This window comes from Eschscholzia californica, unplaced genomic scaffold (genome assembly GCF_041429995.1).
Source record: "Eschscholzia californica isolate CP2 unplaced genomic scaffold, dmEscCali1.0.p SCAF_6, whole genome shotgun sequence".
NCBI classification, from domain to species: Eukaryota; Viridiplantae; Streptophyta; class Magnoliopsida; order Ranunculales; family Papaveraceae; genus Eschscholzia; species Eschscholzia californica.
Window position 1 is genome coordinate 28,158,169 of NW_028238483.1, and position 23,133 is coordinate 28,181,301.

A 23,133-nucleotide genomic window follows, 5' to 3' on the forward strand; every position below is an offset into this window, starting at 1 on the left:
GTTCTTCGTTAAACATTTTGGGGGTTTTTTGAAAAATTTACAGTTCTGTTGAAGACATTTTTGGTTCTGTTTCAAACATTTAGGGTTTTGTTTCTAAATCTATGGTTTGTTTAAACATTTGAGGTTCCGTTTAAAACATTTATGATTTTATTGATGATTTTTTGGTCTTTTACTTGATTATTACAGTGATGTTCTTCTTTAAGCATTTTGTGGTTTTTTGAAAAATTAAAAGTACGGTTAAAGACATTTTGGGTTCTGTTTCAAACATTTAGGGTGTTGTTGATGATTTTTGGGTATTTTACGTGGTAAATTTTTTTTTGATCTTCGTTAAGCATTTGGGGGTTTCAACATTTAGGGCTTTGTTAATGATTTTTGGGTGTTTTACTTGGTAAAATAACCTTTTGTTCTTCGTTAAGCATTTGGGTATTTTATTTGGTAAAAAACCTTTTGTTATTCGTTAAACACTTTTGGCTTTGTTGATGCATAGACAATAAGTAGTTTGTCTCGGGAACTAAACAAAATATGAAGACACAATCAATAATGTTCTCGACATTCTGAAGAATGTTATCTACAATGTTATCTGAAGAATGTTATCTACAAAATATGAAGACACAATCAATAATGATCTCGGGTATAAGTCCAGAAATAAATTCATGTGAAATATCTATTCAGATCTAAAAATGTACAAGATAAAATATAAACATTTCGTAAAATGTTCCCAACAAATAACTTTATGTTTAAAATTGTTGTGGAAAATTTGTAACTTGTGTGCTCAAAACATAAATACTTGTGCTCAAAACATACGTAAAAGTGTTTAGAACACTAGTTTTTTGCAACAAAAAACTGAGATTTGCTAAAAACGTAATTCTAGCGAGAGAACCCAAAAAATAGATCTGAAACCATATATATTGCTCTGTCCTTTGCCAAAAAATAGATCCAAGAAATAGATCTGAAACGTTGTTAGGGTAACAATAACCAAAAAATGATGAATACGATCAAAACTATAAAAATGATGTATCAAAATGTTGAAAAAAAAAACGAATGGGGCATAAGAGGATGATTAGATAGAAAGAATGATTCGAGTTAAGAACATGAATCAAAATGTAGTTAGGGTAACAATAAAATATGTTGTTTAATTAGAAAGAAAGATCAGAAAAATAGATCTGAAAAGTAGTACCTAGAGATGATGAACGTCTCTTTAAAAACGATGAAGATGGATTTTTCGGTTTCCTCAAAAACGAAGGAAGATGATGCAGCTCACTCTCTACAGTTTCGGTTTAAAAAAAAAACGAAAGAAGATGATGAATGAATGAAGAAGATGAAAAACCCTAAAACCAGATTCTGTTTCCAAAACGAGAAAGGGAGAGTAAGATGGTTAGGAAATGTAGAGAGATAAAGATGGAAAAGATTTTAGAGAGAGAAAGAGATCAAAAACAGGTAGGTTTTATAGAGAGAGAGTGGAAAGCTGTGGAGGTATATATAGGAGGGTAACTTAGGGAATATGAAATTATAAGAAGTCTTAGAGATGTGTTTTTGGAAGGGATGGTGCATAGAGATCCGTATTGGGGTTTGATTTGGAATAATGTTTGGGTTTTGGGTTTTCTATGGGTTACTATTCCGGACTGGGTTTTATTTCCTATTTGGGCCCAAAATTTGAGTTTTTATCAAAAAATTCTTTATATTTTAGGGAACATATTTATGTTTTCCCCGGAAAGGTTATCTATCAAACACAGCCTAGAGGTTGCTTCTTTCAACATGAACCACTAACAAAATTTGTTTTTTTTTTTTTCTGGAACCAAACTTCATTTAAAGGCCAAAAGGCTGATGAGTATTACATCACGAAGCTGAAAAAAAAAACACAACCAAAACAGACATACAAATCATTTATGCCCACTTGGGGTGCCTCTAGAGCTGCCTGGTTCCACCGACCCACATCGTGGTCGCATCTGGGTTGCATACGAGCACCTGCCTTTCTGATTAACCTGAATTGTACCCGCTCCTACCACGTGGTTAGTTTGATTATGACGGTCTTCTTTTGTGTTTCGGTAAGCTTTTGCTCTAGGAGTTCCCTCATTTTAAGTCTAGATGGACAGAACTCTAGGAGTTCCATCATTTTCAGCCTTAGTTGAATATGATGAGTTTGAACTTGCACTTGAACAAAGAACTTGTAACTTAGGATTTTGACCTCACAACTATTTCTAAAGTTTATGGAATGAACTACTTGGACTGAACTTTGGGTCGTGAGTGGTTCTGGTTCATCACTTGAGAGAGTTGTGAGTTGTTGAAGAAACTCCCAATGGTTGTCCATGACCAAACACTCGATACTAAAGAAACACGAAAACAACGAAAATGATCCTATAGATCAACAAAACAGGCCCTAAAGACCAACAAAGAGGAGACCCTTATTGAAGGCAAAGAAAGGAATCCGGAGAAGGGTTCTCCCTTCGCCGGAGAAGTAAAGAAGACCCCGGACGGTTTCTAAGAGAAAAGCGGTTATGGCCTCTTTTACTTTCCTTAGAAATCTTCGGTTTTGTCTTGTTGGAAACTAACAAAATTTGGTTGTACGAGTGATTTTAGCAATGTAGGGTGGCCCATAAAACTTTCCTTATTGAAGGACCATTTCATTACGAGAACTTTTAAGGGCACTCCACATTTTCGCAAAAAACACGTTTCAGATAAACTTCCCCCTAAATGGGTAAGGGAGGTTTTGACAATAACAAAGCGTCATACGCAAGACCCCGTATATTTCGGTTGTAAAGGGCACATTCAGTAATAACTTCCACGCCTTAAAAACTCAAAGAAATTTGTAGTTTGATCGAGAAAAAACTGAAATAGTTCATGCACGTGTTTCTCACATACAGAAGATCATATACGTTTATCGCACCCAAAAAAACCCATACACGTGTTTGGCACAGGCACAGTTTTTAGCCTAAGCCCCTCAAATATTGGACTTGATTTTTTAAGTTGAGCCCCTTGATTTAATTTTGGGTAAAAAAAAAATGGCTTCTTAAGCCTAAGCCCCTCTTAAGTTGGACTTGCTCTGACCCCGAAACTAATTTATCAGTTTTGCCATTTAGTCCCTAACTTAACCATGTATCGTTCAAACTGCAAACTTGGATATCTCATTGATCTAGAATCGGATTCGAGTGATTCTTGGCTCCAAATTTAAGAGCTCAATGAGATGATCAGAATGGCGTGCTCCCTTTCAGAGTTTGACGAGTCAAATTGAGCTAAAGTTGACTTTGTTTCCAACACTCACACCATGCGAGTTCGTGACTAGACAAAGACAAAATTGAGTCCGTCATTCATAGTGGTATTGAATACACTATTGTGTAGTGTGAAATTTTAGTTCACGAATGTTGAAGCTTTTTAGTTAAGCTCATGAAGCGTTCACCATAGGACAGGGGCGACCCATACCAAAGCAACCAAAAGGGTTGCTTTGTGCCCTAAACTACTTGAGGGCTTCTTGTTTGGAGTTCTATAGGTTGGAGAGGTTTAATACATAAAACTAAAAGACTATTAACAAGATTTATGATACATCTTAGTGGTTAAAGACTACGTATGTATATCAAAGGCCAAAGGTTTGATCCCTCACAAAAGCAACATAAAGTATTTTATGTTCATTTTTTTACTTCTACATAAAGAGCCCCTATCCTTTACTTCACTTTGGGGCTAAAAAATGCTTGGGTCGGCTCTCAAATAGGACTGTGTAGCAACTTAGACCTCAGTTGTCGCAGTAGAAACAATATTAATATTATAGTCGATCGGCTAAAGAGGCAACCCTTAGTTGCCCTTAAGAAGTCCACTTACAACCTCTCTTAATAATAATGGGATCATACAGCAGATTGGGATATATATTTAGGGAAATGATAAAGTTACAAAAGATTTTGACAAAAAAAGGTTCCCAGCTGATGTGGCGGGTGTGGTTTCAAACTTTGACCAAATCTAGGCCGTTGAGAGATGAAAATCACAACCGCCACATCAGCTGGGAACTTTTTTTTGTCAAAATTTTTTGTGATTCTAGCATCTCTCATATATTTATAGATGCATGTGATATATAGAATAAACAGTTGTGTTTGTTCATTATTAGGATAGGTATAGCACGTATAGGAGTGGGTTGTCCTTCGCCCTAAGAGAATAAACAATTTTTAAACTTACCCTACCTCACTCAGGATTCAGAAATGTAAAGTCTTCGCTTGTTAATAGCTAAAAATAACATATTGTCTCAAAATGTATAATGAGATAATATTCATGGATATATATAATATATTCCATCAAGATTTGATGAGAAACAAGAAAATAACATGTAAAATCCAAATAAATAATTTGATCTGATCTGTATTTGGTTATCACATGTGTAATTAAGTATGGTTTCGTTTACTTATTTATTTATCTTAACCCGCGTCAACAATATATATTAGAATAATTATTTGGAATTTGACATTCATAAATTTATTTATTACCAAATCAATACAAATTTAATTAGTTTATTAGTTTAAATGTAAGTTGGTGCATCTATATTCTTTTTTTTTTTTTTTTTGAAGTAGTTGGTGCATCTATATCAATTTGATTCTTTTTCAATTGTTCACATGCCTCTCCAACGCAGATATTGTAGAAATTCATAGGTTCAAATTTTCTTTAGTTAAAAAACAATTGTGACTTTTTGAAATTTTAGGTTTAGGGCTCGAAAAATGAATCTTAATAAAACTATAAGTTCAATATTAACACAAAATCTCTATGAGTTTATGATTCACCAAACAAATCACTTTTGTATGATAATGTATTTAGGATTCACCAAACAAAATATTTTTACATGCATCGTTATCTCACTACCCTAAACAAACGGAAACAAACAAAATATTTCGTCCAGATTTGATGGGAAACAAGAAAATAACATGTAACATCCAAATAAATAATTTGATCTTATCTGTACTTGGTTATCACGTGTAATTAAGTATGGTTTCGTTTACTTATTTATTTATCATAGTTGACGTCAACAGTATACATATTAGATTAATTGTATGGAATTTGACATTAATAAATTTATGAGTTATTTTCCTAATAGCCCCTAACTTTGTGACCTGTTTCCTGCCTAGCCACCTACTTTGTCATAAATACGCAGATGGCCCCTTTTTTCAGATTCCGTTATAACACCGTTAAATAGTCATCAACTCTCTCTCATCCAACTCATCGGATCTCTCTGCCACCTCATCATCTTCAGCGACGAAGGTCTCCGGCCGGCCAATTTTTCGGTCGGCGACCTTCAAACATTAATTTTTGTTTTAAACTCTCCTCTCCTCTTTCTCTCTAAATCTGGTGAACCAGTTTGGTGTCCTTTCAAGAACATTCCTGTACAATAAGTGATAATAAGAGGAAAGATTGGCATATATATAGAGAGAGAGAGACTGTAAAGTTTCCACTAACCAGGGATGAAGACCAAAAGCAAGGAACAGGGTCGTGCGGTGCTCGGTGCGAGCAGGGCGCCCGCACTGGGCCCCGCAACCTAGAGGGCCCACAAAACTTAATTATGGGATGTTTTTGAATTGTTAGTTAAGGAAGTTGTTAACTATGACTAGATTTGGGGATGTGTTGACTGTTTCCCAACACGTTAACTTAATTCTTACTCTCACCGTTAAGCAATGTGGACGAGGGGCCCCACATCACTTTTCTCTCCAGGCAACAGTATAACAAAATACTTAGTCAACTATTAAAGTTGACTAAAATTGACTAACGGAAATCAACAAGGGGCTATATTAGAAGTTGGTCATCTTTAGGGGGTCATTTTGGTGCATTGGTCATATTTAGGGGACCAAAAGGGAATTAACCCTATATAAATAGCTATATAAGCACTGAATTAGACAAATCAATCCTTACGACAATCTCTCCCCTTCTCTCTCTAAGTGTCCTTACCATTACATGACTTTAATGTCGACCTATCCCAAACTTTCAGCACCTAGTGTTCATAAGGATAGTACTGTGACAATTTTGAGCATTGACGGAGGTGGTGTTAGAGGTATAATTCCTGCCACCATCCTCGAATTCCTTGAGGCTAAGCTACAGGTATTCTTTATTTTTTATTACACACTAAAATCGTAGCAAATGTCAATACTAGTTCATTCTATATCACTGTATATAATTATTTTGTAATGATCGATGCATATGTATATTGTAGAAACTGGATGGAGAAGAAGCAAGGATTGCAGATTACTTTGATTTGATCGCTGGAACGAGTACTGGAGGACTACTGACAGCAATGCTTACTGCTCCCAATGAAAACAAACGTCCTCTCTACACTGCTAAGGAAGCCGTCGAATTTTATGAAGAGGAGTGCCCTAAAATCTTCCCTTGTACTGAGTATGTATTCTTAAATATGCATCTAACAGAGAAAAGGCAATACTAATCGTTTTACTACAAAAGTGAAGGCCTGAGTGGTTTTATACCGAGGGCTGCCCTAAAATCTTCCCTCATACTAAGTATGTATTTTCGTAATATGGAGTATCTAACAACTCCATGTATATGTTACCAACATAACACAAAGGGGCATGTAATACTTTTTTTTTTTTTTTTTGTTGAAAACAGTACAGTGTAGATATTGACAGCCATCCAGTTTCAACTACATTAGTGTGGGGTTTGTAGAATAATTAATTGTTAGGCATTGCTCTTGGGTTATATATCTTGGAATTTGACAGTTAAGGGTTTGATGTTCCAGGAAGACTTATATATTGGGTTCCCTAAGGAGAATGTTTTGGGCATTAGCGGGACCAAAATACAACGGCGAGTATTTACAAGGCAAATTGGGAGATAAGCTGGACAAAATAAATCTTGACAATACATTGACTAACGTTCTCATTCCTGCTTTCGATATTGAAAAACTTCAGCCTATCATGTTCAATACTCACGATGTAAGTTAAAATATACTATTATTTTGGTTCTTTCCGTTATAAAGTCAATTCTAAAAAACCAATAATAATACTCTTCCTTTTAAATAAATTGTTTGGTATGCACGTCTCAATCTAATTTATCCGAATCTAGATTCCCTCTGTTGACCTTTTTTTTTGCTAGGGCACAATCATAATTTCATGTTACTCTAATTTAGATTTATTTTACTTCTGACTCGACATAATCAGTTTGAACTAGCTATTAGTACAAATAAGATCACACATTACAAAAACTAACAATTTTAGACATTTCAGATGTCAAATTTGAATTTTGAATGAAGAGAAGCAAACACCACTTTGGTCAATTCACAAAACCTATTTGTCTGATTTGGATTAGGGACAAAACCCTCACAATTACCTATTCGAGTGTGACAGCAAAGCCACCAAGAATACTCTCACCATTATATCTACTAATGACATTTTTTTTTATTTTTTTTTGAATCCAAGGGAAACATATCCATTAAAAGTGATAAAATCACAATGATACAAGGATAGAAATTGTAATTACTCTCCTCTGAAGACTTCATGAGAGTTACATACCTTTAAATGCAAAGTGCCTCACGAAGGGAAAGAAATTGGACTAGACACTGACACAAAGGATCCTAAAGATCCGAGAATAGAGACCCTAAAGGTCTGACAAAAGGATCCTAAAGATCCGAGAAAGGGGACCCTTAAGGTCAGACAAAAACGAAATTATTATACTAATAATATCACAACAAACAAAAGAATAACTAAATTTACATCCCGTCGCTTTCGCCGGAAATCCACCGATGTCGCCGGAAAACCGTCGCTAGAGAACTTCTTTCATCGTCGGAAACCGTCGCCTTCACCGGAGAACTTCTTCATCACCACCACCACTCCTCTATCAACACGATCGGTATAGAATTTCACTTCCATTGGATAATTAGTATTTCAATTCCATTTGAGATTTAGTATTTCTATCCACTGTCATGAGATTACCAATAGAAAGGGTCGAAAATCGATTTGATCAAAATTTAAAATACAATAGTTGATGATTATACAGTCAAACAGGAACCAAATTGATTTTGGGGGAAGAAGGGAAGGTTGAATCTCAACTCATCAATCACTGAGGCTGATCAACTGGTCTTGAAAGATTAAGAGAGAAACCCTAGAAACTATACTGGAGGGAGATAAACTACAAAGGAAGAAAGGGGATCCGGCGAAAGGAAGACCCTTCGCTGGAGAAACGAAAAACACAAACTTAGAACGGTTTGGAGAGGGACGGCCCAAACAATTACATGATATTGAGTAAGATAATTACATGATATTAGTGTAGATCTCACCAGGGCCGGCCCAAACAATTTTAGGGCCCAAAGCTAAATTGAGAATAGGGGCCCTTAAGTATAAGCAAAAAGATTCTTAAATGTTGCTTGGAGTTAGGTTTGAACCTTTGACCGTCGTAACACAAGCAAAAAACTTATCCACTAAACTAAAGTTTCAACTTTGTCATTTGTTAAGTTATAATTTTATATTCTCATAAAAAAAAGTTATAATTTTATATATTCATTTAGATTGGCTCATTAAACTCAAGAGCAGAGGCCCTTGCCTATGTTGGGGGTCAAAACAGTCGCTTTGGTTGCTTTGGGCTCGGGCCGGCCCTGGATCTCACAATTTCCATTCATTTCGTTATTAGAGTACTATACTTGGAACAATCATGTTGAATTGCTTATTTACTAAAAGTTGACTAATTATAGTTTAAATTATTTATAGAATCGTGACCCAACTAATGAAAAATTAAAATAACAGGCAAAACGAGAGAAAATAAATAATCCGTGTTTGTCTGACGTATGCATCGGCACCTCTGCTGCACCTACATATCTTCCAGCACACGGTTTCGAAACAACCGATAAGGGGGCTAGTGCACCAAATTGCCACAACCTTATTGATGGAGGAGTTGCTGCTAATAATCCAGTAAGTTTGACTATATCGTCCTCAAAACACGTAAATTTGACTCAAAGATTTATAGTATAATTTTTGCAAAAGTTACAAATTCAATAATTCTACTGTAGTTATAAGTGAAGAAAAAGAAAAGCAAATATTATATGCTTCTATTAGTTTAATCTTACAAAATTAGTATGAGTCGGAATGCAGTAAATATTTGACTACTGGAAATAGACGAAATTCCCCCTCTTAAACTGTAGTTTGAACCGAGGTACAATTCAAGCTCCTTTTCAAATCAACATAAGATGGACGGGATTTTCACCCTATAGTAAGAAAAGGAAAAACATACAAAATAAAGTTGGTTACGTGGTTATACATTAAAATGGTTGATCTTAAAGAGGCAGGCATTTAGGGCTGGGAAAAAAAGTCCGCAAACCCGAAATCCGTTACGGGTATCCGAATCCGTTAGAGTCCGCGGGTACCTGAAACCCGAAGGCGAGTTTACCCGACCGACCCGATGAAATCAACGGGTCGGGTACGGGTTTTGAAGTGCTACCGCCTGACCCCGTCCGATAATCTTTACCCGACATAACCCGCTTAATAATGTCATCCATTTATACGATAACACCCATGCACGTTATATGTATGTTTGCTTGTATGTATTTATGTATGCATGTATAACATATATATTTATATATGTAGGTATATTTTTAAAGTATTTGAAGTGTATAATAGATATATATATATATATATATACATATATTGTTGTCCAAGTGCGGAGTGTCCTTGACACAACATTGTTAAGAGAAACTTAATTAAATTTTAGTTTCGATAGAAATTTCGGTACCATCGAAATAGAAATATTTTGGTCATTTCGACCGGATATTTTGAAACTTTGGTGAAAACCCGATACCCGACCGCCCGATACCCGAGCAACCCAAAAAGTTTGACGGACATGGACGGGTTTTGGGCACTAGGATTTTTTAAATAACCCGCCCGATTAAGTCCGAAAGCTCGAATGGGTAGAGAGTTCAAAAACCCGACCGACCCGACCAGATGAATGACATGCACCCAACCGGCCCGACCCGGACGATTCCCACCCCTACAGGCATTTCTATGCAGTGAATTAAATAATAGATTAGTGATCCTCAAAGCGCCACTTCTTTGGTCTTTTCAGTAAATGTCTAGCACCATCCTCAAAAGTTACAGATACGAAATAAGCGAGAATATGAAATTTAGAAAACTCATCATACTTTAATTTCTGATTAAGTGGATAAAAATGTAGATCCCTAGCTAATGACTGTACAAATTAACTAACGTTTGAAACTAAAATTATATTTTGCAGACATTAATGGCAATGAGTCATATCTCCAAAGAAATTCTGACCAAAAACCTAGATTTCAGCCCTATAAAAGCAATGAATTGCAGGCAATTCCTTGTACTTTCATTAGGTACAGGAACAAAAAAATTAAAAGAAAAATTTACAGCAGCAGCAGCTGCTAAATGGGGTATTCTTGGATGGCTCCATAAGAATGGCTCAAGTCCTTTAATTGACAGTTTTACTCATGCAAGTACCTGTGTCGTTGATATTCATACTTCTGTTCTATTTCAAGCACTTGATTGTGAGACCCAGTATCTAAGAATTCAAGCGTACGACTTAGAAGGCGATAATGCATCGGTCGATATATCGACTGATAAAAACATGTCAGATCTTAAAGAAATTGGTCGGAAGTTATTGGATGAACCAGTTTTAAGATATGATATGAAGACTGGTATGCCTAAAGAGGTTAAAACTGAAGGAACAAATGCTGCTGCGATTACTCGATTCGCTGAAACTCTATCAAAGGAACGGCGCCGTCGACGTAGTTGGGAGTTGATGGGTTAGATTGTGTACGAGTTATTAAAAATTCCATTCATCCCTCCATTTGGTCCGTCCATCCACCCTCCGCCTGATGCGGCGACGTCTCACTTGAGCATATTCTCTCTCCATTTAATCCACGCGCAAATGATACGTCGCCACATCAGGCGGAGGGCTGAGGGAGGGACCAAACGGAGCGATGAATAGAATTTCTCGTGAGGTATTTGGTTCTAAAATCAAACTTGTTATTGTGTTTTCCACTTGTGTCTTCAAATAAGCTTGCATTTAGTTTTTTATTCCTTGTGTGAACTTGTAATTTTGTTTTCAATTTCATATGTGTGATGTGAACTCTTTTACTGTTGGGTTCTGATAGAAATCAAAGTAGAATAAAATTTCATTAATCGATTGAATTTCATAATAGTTCTATCAAAGAGAATGAGCTTATATAAGCCTTTACAATTTCAGTTATAGAGAGAGAGAGAAGAGAATAACAGATTCTGTTATTCCTAACAACCACTAACTACCAAATTTGTTATTTATCTAAAGGCACCCCTATTACTTATATCTTTTCTTACTTACACCTTAGTGACACCTTCTTCTTCACTTATGTTGACACTTAGATTACACACATAATTGTGTTCATTGTCATGCCCCCTCAAGATGATGGGTCGAACAGAACCATTAGCTTGCCTCTAAGATTGAGAAACAAGTCCTTAGCAAGACCTTTTGTAAACAAATCAGCAGGTTGTTCTAAGGATGGAATATGCCTGATTTCAAGTCGACCAGAAGCCACCAAGTCCCTAACAAAATGATAATCCACTTCAATATGTTTAGTCCTAGCATGACAGATAGGATTTGCAGCAATATTCTTTGCTCCTAGATTATCACAGTACAAAACCATTGGAAGAGACACCTTTTGATGTAGCTCCACAAGAAGAAATGATACCCAGAGTAATTCAGCAGAAGTGATAGAAAGGGCTTTGTACTCAGCTTCTGTAGAAGACTTTGCAACAGTTGGTTGCTTCTTAGAACACCAGGACACTAATGATTGACCAAGTACAATACAAAAACCACTTGTTGATCTCCTTGAATCAGGGCACCCAGCCCAATCAGAATCTGAATAACCTCTTAGATTAGTAATGTCTCCTGGTGTGATAGTAATCCCACAGTCAATTGTCCCTTTGACATATCTTAGAATCTTCTTCATTAGCTGAATATGAGATGTTCTTGGTGCTTGCATAAATTGGGCTGCATAGTTCACAGCATAAGCTAAGTCAGGTCTGGTCATGGTGAGATATTGAAGACCCCCAAATATGCTTCTGTAAAAGGTTGGATCAGAAATAAGATCACCATCAGACTTGGACAACCTATTTCCACCAGGAACTGGAGTACAACTAGGCTTAGAGTCCAGCAAGGCAGCTTTTTCAAGTAAGCTTAGAGCATATTTCTTTTGGGTGAGGAATAGAGCAGAAGAGTTAGCTCGAGATACCTCAATTCCTAAGAAAAAATGGAGGGGACCCAAGTCCTTCATAGCAAACTCTTTACTTAGAGTAAGCACAAGGGAATGCATAATAGAACCATTGCTCCCAGTTAGAATTATATCATCAACATATAGGAGTAAGACCATCATAGCAGAATCTGTAATTTGAACAAACATTGAATGATCATGAGCACTTCTCTTAAAACCCAAAGTGAGAAGAAATGAGCCAAACCTCTCAAACCAAGCTCTTGGAGCCTGTTTCAAACCATAAAGACTCTTATGAAGATGACACACATATGAGGGATATTCCAAATCAACAAAACCTTGAGGTTGAGTCATGAAAACCTTCTCTTGGAGAACTCCATGCAAGAAAGCATTGGATACATCCAACTGTTGGATATTCCACTCACTTGAAACAGCTACATTAAGAACTGTCCTGATAGTAGCAGCTTTCACTACTGGACTAAATGTCTCAGAGTAGTCCAATCCATCTTTTTGATGATACCCCTTTGCCACAAGTCTGGCTTTATATCTCTCCATATAACCATCAGACTTATATTTCACTTTAAAGACCCACTTACAACCCAAGAGATTCATAGAGGGGTCAGGTGGAAATAAGGACCAAGTCTCATTCTTTTTCAAAGCTTGAAATTCTTCCTTCATAGCATTAACCCATTTTGGATTAGAAGAAGCTTCTTTGAAAGTTGAAGGTTCTTTATGTTTAAGTAACAAGGTTAGATAGGACTGAGATAAAGGGTGAGTAATGATAAAATGAGAGATATAATCAGGAATGCATTTAGGTTTGGATATGTCATTCCTTAGTCGAGTTACCATTCTATGACTTGGCTCAGGATCATTAGCCTCATTTACTGATGTGCTAACTTGAGGAGAGTGCTCAGGTACAGAAGAATTATCAAGCATTGGGGTTATAGGTGGAATAGGTAGGTGCAATGTGATAGGTGAGTATTCAAAATTAGAATCAGATTGGACAAGTTCATTAAAGGGAAAAGTGGTCTCCTCAAAAACAACATTCCTAGATATATGAATTTTGTGAGTATCCAAATCAAAACACTTATAACCCTTATGAGAAGAGCTATATCCAATGAATACACACTTGGAGGATTTAGGACTGAGCTTATCTTGTCTAATAGCACCTAAGTGAGGATAACATAAGCATCCAAAAGTCTTTAACAGAGAGTAATCAGGTGTTTTGTGAAATAATACCTCATAAGGAGACTTGCTGTGAAGAATTCTAGTTGGAAGTCTATTAATGGTGAACACAGCAGCTGAGAAAGCTTCAAACCAATAATTCTTTGGAGATTGAGATTGAAAAAGAAGAGAATTTCCCATCTCAGTGATTTGTTTATTTCTCCTCTCAGCTCTACCATTTTGCTGAGGAGTATAGGGACAGGAACTTCTAAATAAGATTCCACATTGATCCAAATACTGTTTGAAATCCCCTTTGGACAACTCTAATGCACCATCACTTTGAAAATACTTTATAGAAGTATTGAATAAGTTCTCATGAGAGGTTTTGAATAGTTTGAAGTACTTGAGGCTATCAGACTTGTATTTCAGAGGGTATATCCACAAAAACCTACTGAAATCATCTAAAAACAGTATAAAGTACTTATCTCCATTAAGACTCACATGAGGGGAAGGACCCCAAATGTCACAGTGTATTAAATATAAAGGAGATTCAGTATAGCTCTCAGATATAGGAAATGGTAGCAATTTACTCTTAGCAAGAGAACATGGATGGCATAAACTTTTAGATGGTTTATCTAGCACAGAAATAAGCTTATTTCTTGAGAGAAGATGAATGATAGCATCTGATGTGTGACCTAGTCTAGTATGCCAAATAGAATATGGTGCAGCTAGAGAGACAGCATAGCCTTGGTGTTTATGATCATTTTGTATCCTAAAAACAATAGGATATAAGTGATTTCTAATTGATCCTTCATTGAGAATGTCTTCAGACCATAAGTCTTTTATTTGATAACCCCAAGGTGTAAAAGTCATAGAACATTGGTTGTCATATGTAAATTTTGAAATAGAAAGCAAGTTCCTTTTGAGTTTAGGAACATATACGACATTGAACAAGTCAAAATTATAAGATGGAGTATGGAGTTGAGCATTACCTGTAGCAGCAATAGGAATAGAAAGACCATTTCCAATTATGACAGAATCAGATCCCTTATACTCTTGTTGATCAATAATGGTAGTAGGATCATTTGTCATATGGCTGGTGGCTCCAGTATCAGCCAACCAAACTCTCTCAGTGACAGTATTATGAACTTCATTTGGGATATTATCTTGTGAAGGCAATATGACCACCATATTTGCCTCTTCACAATTGAATTCATCTGAATTGTAGTCAAAATTTGACTCATACAATTCTTCATCTGTTGGAGAATAAGCTCCCATTTTCTCATTTTTACTTTCTTCTATACCCTCATAAAGATGGATACCAGCAAAATTTCCTTTGATAGGTTTAAATTGCTGTGGAAACCTCTTTTGAGGTTGATTTTGATCATTTTTACTTTGTGGATTCTTTATAGAATCATCAGGAGCATATCTATAGCGACATTTGGAAGCAAAATGTCCCCATCTTTTGCATATGCCACAAGGAACAATACTAAAATCAAATTCAGAGGCTGATTCCCCTAGATTTTGATTAGAAGAAGAAGGTCCTCTATAAGAATTAGAAGATGATTTTCCTTGATCTATTTGATAAGAATTCCTATAATTTTGATGTGATTGAGAAGATCTATTTGGATTATAGGACTTATAAACAGCTCTAGATGGAAGATTTTTAACAAAATAAGCAGAACTTTCATCCTCTTGAGTTTGAGTTTTCATCCATTGTTCATGATGGATTAGACGAGTTCTAAGTTCAGAGAAAGTTATAGGTGTTTCTCTATTATGAATAGCTATAACAAAAGGTCGATAATCTTTGCCAAGACCTTTGAGAACAATTCGACTAAGTTCCTTATCAGATAATCTGTCATTAACAGCAACTAAAGAGTCAGATAATACCTTGATCTTTCGAAGATACTCGGTTGTAGAAGAATCGCCTTTCTTGACACTTTGAATTTGCTCATGAAGTGAGGCAATCTTTGCCTCATACTCTTCAACATAATTTTGCTCAAGATAGCTCCAAATCTCTCTAGAAGTTTGAAGTCCAAGAACATCCGAAGAGATAGAGTGAGTAAATGTTGCTTTCATACAGGATTTAACAAAATTGTCTGTTTTCCTCCATTGAAGATAAAGAGGATTAGGAATTTCATGATTATTCTCTATAATTGACTTGACTGGAGGAACAATTGAGCCATCAACAAAACCAAATAGATCAGTACTGATTAAAATTGCTTCGAATTGATCCTTCCATATTAGAAAATTCGATCCATCAAGCTTCTCAGAGACAAAACTTGCTATGTTAGCTATGGAAATATTTGGTGAAGAAAGATTTGGAGATCAAACTGAATGTGATGATTGTGAAGCCATTAGAGATTAATGAGAATGAATTTCGATTTCTAGTGAGAGAAAGTGATTCGAAGAAGAAGAAGAAACAGGAAAAAAAAATCACAGGCTCTTATACCATGATAGAAATCAAAGTAGAATAAGATTTCATTAATCGATTGAATTTCATAATAGTTCTATCAAAGAGAATGAGCTTATATAAGCCTTTACAATTTCAGTTATAGAGAGAGAGAAGAGAATAACAGATTCTGTTATTCCTAACAACCACTAACTACCAAGTTTGTTATTTATCTAAAGGCACCCCTATTACTTATATCTTTTCTTACTTACACCTTAGTGACACCTTCTTCTTCACTTATGTTGACACTTATATTACACACATAATTGTGTTCATTGTCAGGTTCTAAATGCTTATTTGTTTTGAAGCGTACTTCATGTCTCATGATTGGGACGTTGATTTTCTCAACATCTTTGGTAGTGTTTGCTTTTTTTTATTGTCTGAATGTGACTCGTCTGATATTTTCGGAAGGATTCTATGTTGTGGAACTTGGGGACCTCATTGGTTGGGATTGGATATTGATAAAAGGGGGTTGAGAAACCAAGAATGTAAAAGACTAGCAGAGACCCTCTATGTAGTCGTCTATCTAGGAAGTTCAATCTACATCTTTTCCCATAGCCCTCTGAGGGACTAGTTATTACGGGAAGACCTTTGGTCTAATTGTACAAGACAGAGTTGGTGCAGTCATTTCAGGTTGTTTCACATAATGAATTCTTAATTTAGATCTAAGTTCGGCTCAAATTGACCAAATTGAACTATTCAGACTAATCAAATAAACATTTCGAAATAATTTCGAATCAACCAAATACATTACGACCATTATGGAATGAACTACTTGGACTGAACTTTGGGTTGTGAGTGGTTCTGGTTCATCAGTTGAGAGAGTTGTGAGTTGTTGAAGAAACTCCCAATGGTTATCCATGACCAAACACTCGATACTAAAAAAACACGAAGACAACAAAAATGATCCTATAGATCAACAAAAACAGGCCCTAAAGACCAACAAAGAGAAGACCCTTATTGAAGGCAAAGAAAGGAATCCGGAGAAGGGTTCTCCCTTCGCCGGAGAAGTAAAGAAGACCCCGGACGGTTTCTAAGAGAAAAGCGGTTATGGAGAGAGAGGCCTCTTTTACTTTCCTTAGAAATCTTCGGTTTTGTCTTGTTGGAAACTAACAAAATTTGGTTGTACGAGTGATTTTAGCAATGTAGGGTGGCCCAAAGAACTTTCCTTATTGAAGGACCATTTCATTACGAGAACTTTTAAGGGCACTCCACATTTTCGCAAAAACACGTTTCAGATAAACTTCCCCCTAAATGGGTAAGGGAGGTTTTGGCAATAACAAAGCGTCATACTCAAGACCCCGTATATTTCGGTTGTAAAGGGCACATTCAGTGATAACATCCACGCCTTAAAAACTCAAAGAAATTTGTAGTTTGATGGAGACATGGAGTTATACCACTCCATGCCTAACACCCCTGGAGGCGCCCCAACACTACAAAAGGATCTTTTTGCTTGGGCGTTAAGTCTTGTGATTGGACGAGGGTAAAAGGCGAGCTGTCTGTTCTAGACATGCTCACTTTAGTACTTTACCCAAATGAGAGTAATTCCAATCCAAGGTGGTCGAGGTCCAAAAGTTATGTCTTCATCCGGATCCTACTTGGGGGCGCTTAGGGTTGAGCTAAGGCTCCGTCCAAAGCAAGCTCTCAGTCAACTCTTAATGTAGAGTTGACTAAAGGCTTCCCCACTTGACCGTTGGGAATCAATTTTGGTTGTTGGATTTTGCTCACGACCATAATTAAAAAAAAAATCGAAAAGAAAAAATTGAAATAGTTCATGCACGTGTTTCTCACATACAAAAGATCATATACGTTTATCGCACCCCAAAAAAACCCATACACGTGTTTGGCACAGGCACAATTTTTAGCCTAAGCCCCTCAAATATTGGACTTGATTTTTTAAGTTGAGCCCCTTGATTTAATTTTGGGTAAAAAAATGGCTTCTTAAGCCTAAGCCCCTCTTAAGTTGGACTTGCTCTGACCCCTAAACTAATTTATCAGTTTTGCCATTTAGTCCCTAACTTAACCATGTTTCGTTCAAACTGCAAACTTGGATATCTCATTGATCTAGAATCGGATTCGAGTGATTCTTGGCTCCAAATTTAAGAGCTCAATGAGATGATCAGAATGGCGTGCTCCCTTTCAGAGTTTGACGAGTCAAATTGAGCTAAAGTTGACTTTGTTTCCAACACTCACACCATGCGAGTTCGTGACTAGACAAAGACAAAATTGAGTCCGTCATTCATAGTGGTATTGAATACACTATTGTGTAGTGTGAAATTTTAGTTCACGAATGTTGAAGCTTTTTGGTTAAGCTCATGAAGCGTTCACCATAGGACAGGGGCGACCCAGACCAAAGCAACCAAAAGGGTTGCTTTGGGCCCTAAACTACTTGAGGGCCTCTTGTTTGGAGTTCTATAGGTTGGAGAGGTTTAATACATAAAAGACTATTAACAAGATTTATGATACATCGTAGTGGTTAAAGACTAAGTATGTATATCAAAGGCCAAAGGTTTGTGTTAAAATATGAAAACCAGCACTATTGTATTGAATCAAAGGTAATGTTTATTGATAATTGGATACAGACTTATAGACTTTACAAGAAGGGAAATTAACCTAATTAGAAATGTAAGAATGGTAATTCTAATTACAAGAAAAGGGAAGGAAATATTAGTATTTACAAAATCTAATCAAGAAATAAGGAAACATTTCTTATTCTCTTGCTTCAATGATGTAGCCGTGTGTTGTGGATATGGGAGGTGTCATATGCTGAAGGCACCTCTGTATTTACTTCATTACCCCCCCGCAAGTTGGAGTTGAGGAAGAAATTTGAGTCAAGCCTAACTTGGAAGTTAACCGGTGGAATTGGTTAGAACCAAGAGGTTTTGTGAAAATATCAGCAACTTGATCTGCAGAGGGAACATGAGAGATCTGGATAAGACCACTTTCGAGTTTCTCACAAACAAAGTGGCAATCGAGTTCAATGTGCTTTGTTCGTTCGTGAAAAACTGGATTAGCAGCTATATGCATAGCTGCCGTATTGTCACAGAAAACCTGAAAAGGTTCTGGAATGGAAATCCGAAGATCTTGGAAAAGATATTTCAACCATTGGAGCTCGACAGTAAGGAAAGCAAGCGCACGATATTCTGCCTCAGCAGATGATCGGGAAACAGTCGGTTGTTTCTTGGATTTCCAAGACAACGGACTCACACCAAGCATTGTGAAGTAGCCGGTGGTGGAGCGACGGGTAATAGGGCAGCTAGCCCAATCAGAGTCAGCAAAGCCCGAAAGTGTCAAAGAGCTAGAAGATGAAAGGAGGATCCCATGATCGAGGGTCCCCTTCAAATATCTCAGCACTCGAGTCGCAGCATCCATATGTGTGGAACGGGGATGCTGCATAAATTGACTTAAATAATTCACTGAAAAGGCGATATCAGGTCTTGTTACAGTGACGTAGAGAAGTCGACCAATGAGACGTCTAAATGAAGTGGGGTCGTCTAAAGGTGTACCGTCCGCGGGTAACAGTTTCAAGTGTTGTTCCATAAGAAATAAACTCGGTTTTGAACCGAGATGTCCAGAATCACGGATAATGTCTAAAGTGTACTTCCGTTGACAGAGGAAAATACCCTTGGGGGACCTAGATACTTCTAGGCCTAAAAAATATTGAAGTCGTCCGAGATTTTTAAGAGAAAATCGTTTCTCGAGACGTTGTCGGAGGGAGTCAATTTCCTTGTTGTCATTGCCTGTAATGATGATATCATCTACATAGACAAGAATATGGATGGTTAATGTCGGACCATTGAAATAACTAAAAAGAGAATGGTCTGACGAAGATTGAGAAAAACCTTCGGCTTTTAAACCAGATGAAAATTTGGCAAACCATTGCCTAGAAGCTTGTTTCAAACCATATAAAGATTTGTTTAAGCGACAAACTCTAGTGTCATCTTTGTTGCTAAAACCTGGAGGAATGGTCATATAGACTTCTTCTTCCAAGTCTCCTTGGAGGAAAGCATTATTGACATCTAACTGATGCAACGACCATCCTTGGATAGACGCAATGGATAAGAGGACACGAACAGTTACCAATTTGGCAACTGGAGCAAAAGTATCATGATAGTCGACACCTTCAACTTGGGTATACCCTTTTGCGACAAGGCGTGCCTTATAACGTTCGATGGACCCATCCGAACGATATTTAATTTTGTAAACCCACTTGCAACCTATGGGTTTCTTACCAGATGGCAAGGAAGTCAGAGACCAAGTATTATTTGTCTCGAGGGCAGAAATTTCTTTAGCCATCGCCTCGCGCCATTCTGGGGAAGCAGAGGCAATTTTGTAAGTTTTGGGTTCTTCCGTGGTGATAACGGATGTAAGAAAAGCCTTATGAGAAGGACTAAAACGGTCGAAGCTGATATAGTCGACCAGTGGATAAGGAGTACGTGAAGGAGTCGTTTCTGGACTCGAAAGAATATAGTCAGCCAGATGAGCAGGCGGATGACGAGTTCGAACAGGTCGCGAAGGCTGAACATTATCCTCAAGGGAGGTGTCAAGAGATTGTGAATCTCCGAGTTCTGATGATATAGGGGATGCGAAAGCGGGAAGTTCTAGAGAAGTGGTGTTATCAGAAGAAACTAAAGGCACCTTCCTAGAAGAAGGGGAAGAAATGTCTTCATCGACCGGGGGCAATGGGGGGGAGTGACAGACATTGGACCATCTGAGGACGAACTAGAAACCGGGTCTGATCGACTAATCGGAGGAAAATAGTCGAATGAGTCATCCACGGGATTAAGAGGCGTGTAGCTCGGTGAGGGAAGTGTGGAGAGAGATTTGAAAGGAAAAGTGTCTTCGAAAAACTTGACATTGCGAGAGTCGTAGAGAGACTTGGTCTCTAGGTCGTAAATGGTATAACCCTTTTTACCGGAGGGATAACCAACAAAAATTCCAGGTTTGGAACGCATGTCAAATTTATTTTTTATGGTGATATTGTGAGCAAAGCAAAGACACCCGAAAACACGGAGGTGCAAGTAATCCGGAGGAGCCGCATATAGAACTTCGTGTGGAGACTTATGCGATAGAATAGGGGTCGGCATCTTATTTATAAGATAAGTTGCCGTTTTTAAACATTCACCCCAAAACGTGAGGGGAAGGTGAGCTTGAAAACGTAAGGCCCGAGCCACATCAAGCAAGTGTCGGTGTTTTCTTTCAACAACTCCGTTTTGTTGTGGTGTTGAAACACAACTACGTTGATGAATAATACCATTGGAATGGAACCAGGATTGTAAGTCCTTTGTGAGAAATTCAGCTCCATTGTCAGACCGAAAGGTCTGAATAGGGCAGGAAAAAGTAGAAGATGGGGTGGAAGAAACGGTCTTGATAGAATGTTGATACTGTTTTATTGTAAAATGAAAGAAAAAATCAAGATATTTCTTAGTCTCTGATTTCGATGTCATCAGAAAAGTCCACGTGTAACGAGAGTAGTCATCAACAATAGTGAGGAAGTATCGTTTGTTTGTAAGAGACAAAACGGGAAAAGGGCCCCATATGTCAGCATGAATTAATTGAAAAATAAAAGTACTACGAGAAATACTATTATTAAACGGAAATTTTGGTTGTTTAGCCATAGGACAAACAAAACAGTCATCAGAATGCTCACATGAAATAAAATCAAATTGTTGAGATAAAAAACGTAAACGACCTAAACTAGGGTGTCCAAGACGACGATGCCAAACGCCGTGTGACTTATTCAAAGAAAATGCGGAGAAAGTCCTACGTAGAATGTAGAGGCCACCGATTTCATCAGCCTGACCAATCAGCCTGTTCGTCGAAAGTGCCTGAAAAAGACAACGATCATGAGAAAAGTTAACAGTGCAATCCAAGGCTTTATTCGATTGACTGACAGAAATCAAGTTAAAATGAAAACTTGGAATATGATAGACATTGTCAATTGAAAAAGTGTTAGAAAAAAAAACTTTGCCAATATGTTTAACTAGGTAAGTGCTCCCATCAGGAATCTGGACATAACAAGATGGAGGGGCGGTGTCATAAGAGCTAAAAGCACTTAGAGAGAAACAAACGTGGTTAGAGGCACCACTATCAACAACCCAAGAATGGGGGTGAGTGAGAAGAATTGTACCTGTTAGTAAAGTTGTGGTTGTGGAGGGCTGACCAGAATTTCCTTGAGATTGGTTTTGAATAAGGTGCATAATTTTGTCATAGTCTGCCCGAGATAGAATGGGGTTAGCAGAGTTGTGCGACTCAGAGGAACCAGAGATAGCCAAAGTCTTGTGGCCACCTTGTTTATGGCCGGGATAACCATGCAATTGAAAACAACGTTCAATGGAGTGGCCCGGTTTCTTACAGTGGTCACACACAATCTTCTTGTTGCATTTATCAGATGAATGACCATGCATCTTACAAGAGTCACAATAAGGGCGAGATCGCTTTCTCTGTTGACCCAATGAGGAATTCTGGGCAGCAGAGGCCATAACCCGGGCCGAGAGGGCCGAATAATCAAATGGGGAACCGGCAGATATGTGTTGTTGTTTTTCTTCCTGTTTGATTAAATTGTAAATTTTAGCAAGAGACGGAAGAGGTTCCATTAGTAGAATACTGCTACGTGTGGACGAAAAGCGATCATGAAGGCCCTGCAGGAATTCCATTGCACGAATGGCATGGTTATAAGTAAGAATATCCTTGCCAGCACCGCAAGAGCAGGGTTGAAGAGTCATAATGGCGTCTAATTCATCCCAGAGAGTCTTCAATTGGGAGAAATAGGCAGAAACAGTCAAATTATCCTGACGAAGGTCACAAATAGATTTGCGTAATTCAAACATATGGGGATAATTGGACAGACTGTACCGTTCCTTGAGACTTTGCCACATTACCAGGGCAGAGGGAGAGTGTTGTATACTGCGACGAATCTCTTGGCAAATTGAATTAAGGATCCAGCTGGAGACCAGAACGTTGCAACGGTTCCATGCATGAAGCATGGCCGGGTCCGTTGGCATAGGGAGAGAGCCATCAATAAATCCTTGTTTGTTTTTGGCAATAATCGCCATCTTCATGCCACGAGCCCATCCGAAATAGTCATCACCGGTGAAAATCGGAGAGTAAAAAACTGACGTTGCACTGTCAGATGGATGGACGTAGTAAACATCATCAGTCTGATGAGAAGTCTCCATTCGAGAGGAACTGTCATTAGCCATAGAATCATTGACGGAAAGCGTTTCTTCGGACATAGTGCTAGGGGTCTGAGATACAACAGTAAAATAAACACGGAGTGAGAAACCGGAAATAAGTCAAACAAAATAAATGTTGTGAGATGATAAGAAAAAAAAACTATAGCAGATCAGTTGCT

General features: G+C 37.5%; 1 protein-coding gene across 1 annotated transcript; it reads left to right on the top strand.

The window, feature by feature from the left end:
- Positions 1-5,871: 5,871 nt before the first annotated feature.
- LOC147533159 (patatin-like protein 2) lies at positions 5,872-16,111 on the top strand. Its single transcript, XM_086649062.1, has 6 exons — positions 5,872-6,060; positions 6,173-6,354; positions 6,710-6,902; positions 8,706-8,870; positions 10,186-11,061; positions 16,062-16,111. The coding sequence occupies exons 1-5, from the start codon at positions 5,917-5,919 to the stop codon at positions 10,723-10,725; spliced, it is 1,224 nt and encodes a 407-aa protein (XP_086505188.1). The 5' UTR covers positions 5,872-5,916; the 3' UTR covers positions 10,726-11,061; positions 16,062-16,111.
- Positions 16,112-23,133: the final 7,022 nt, after the last annotated feature.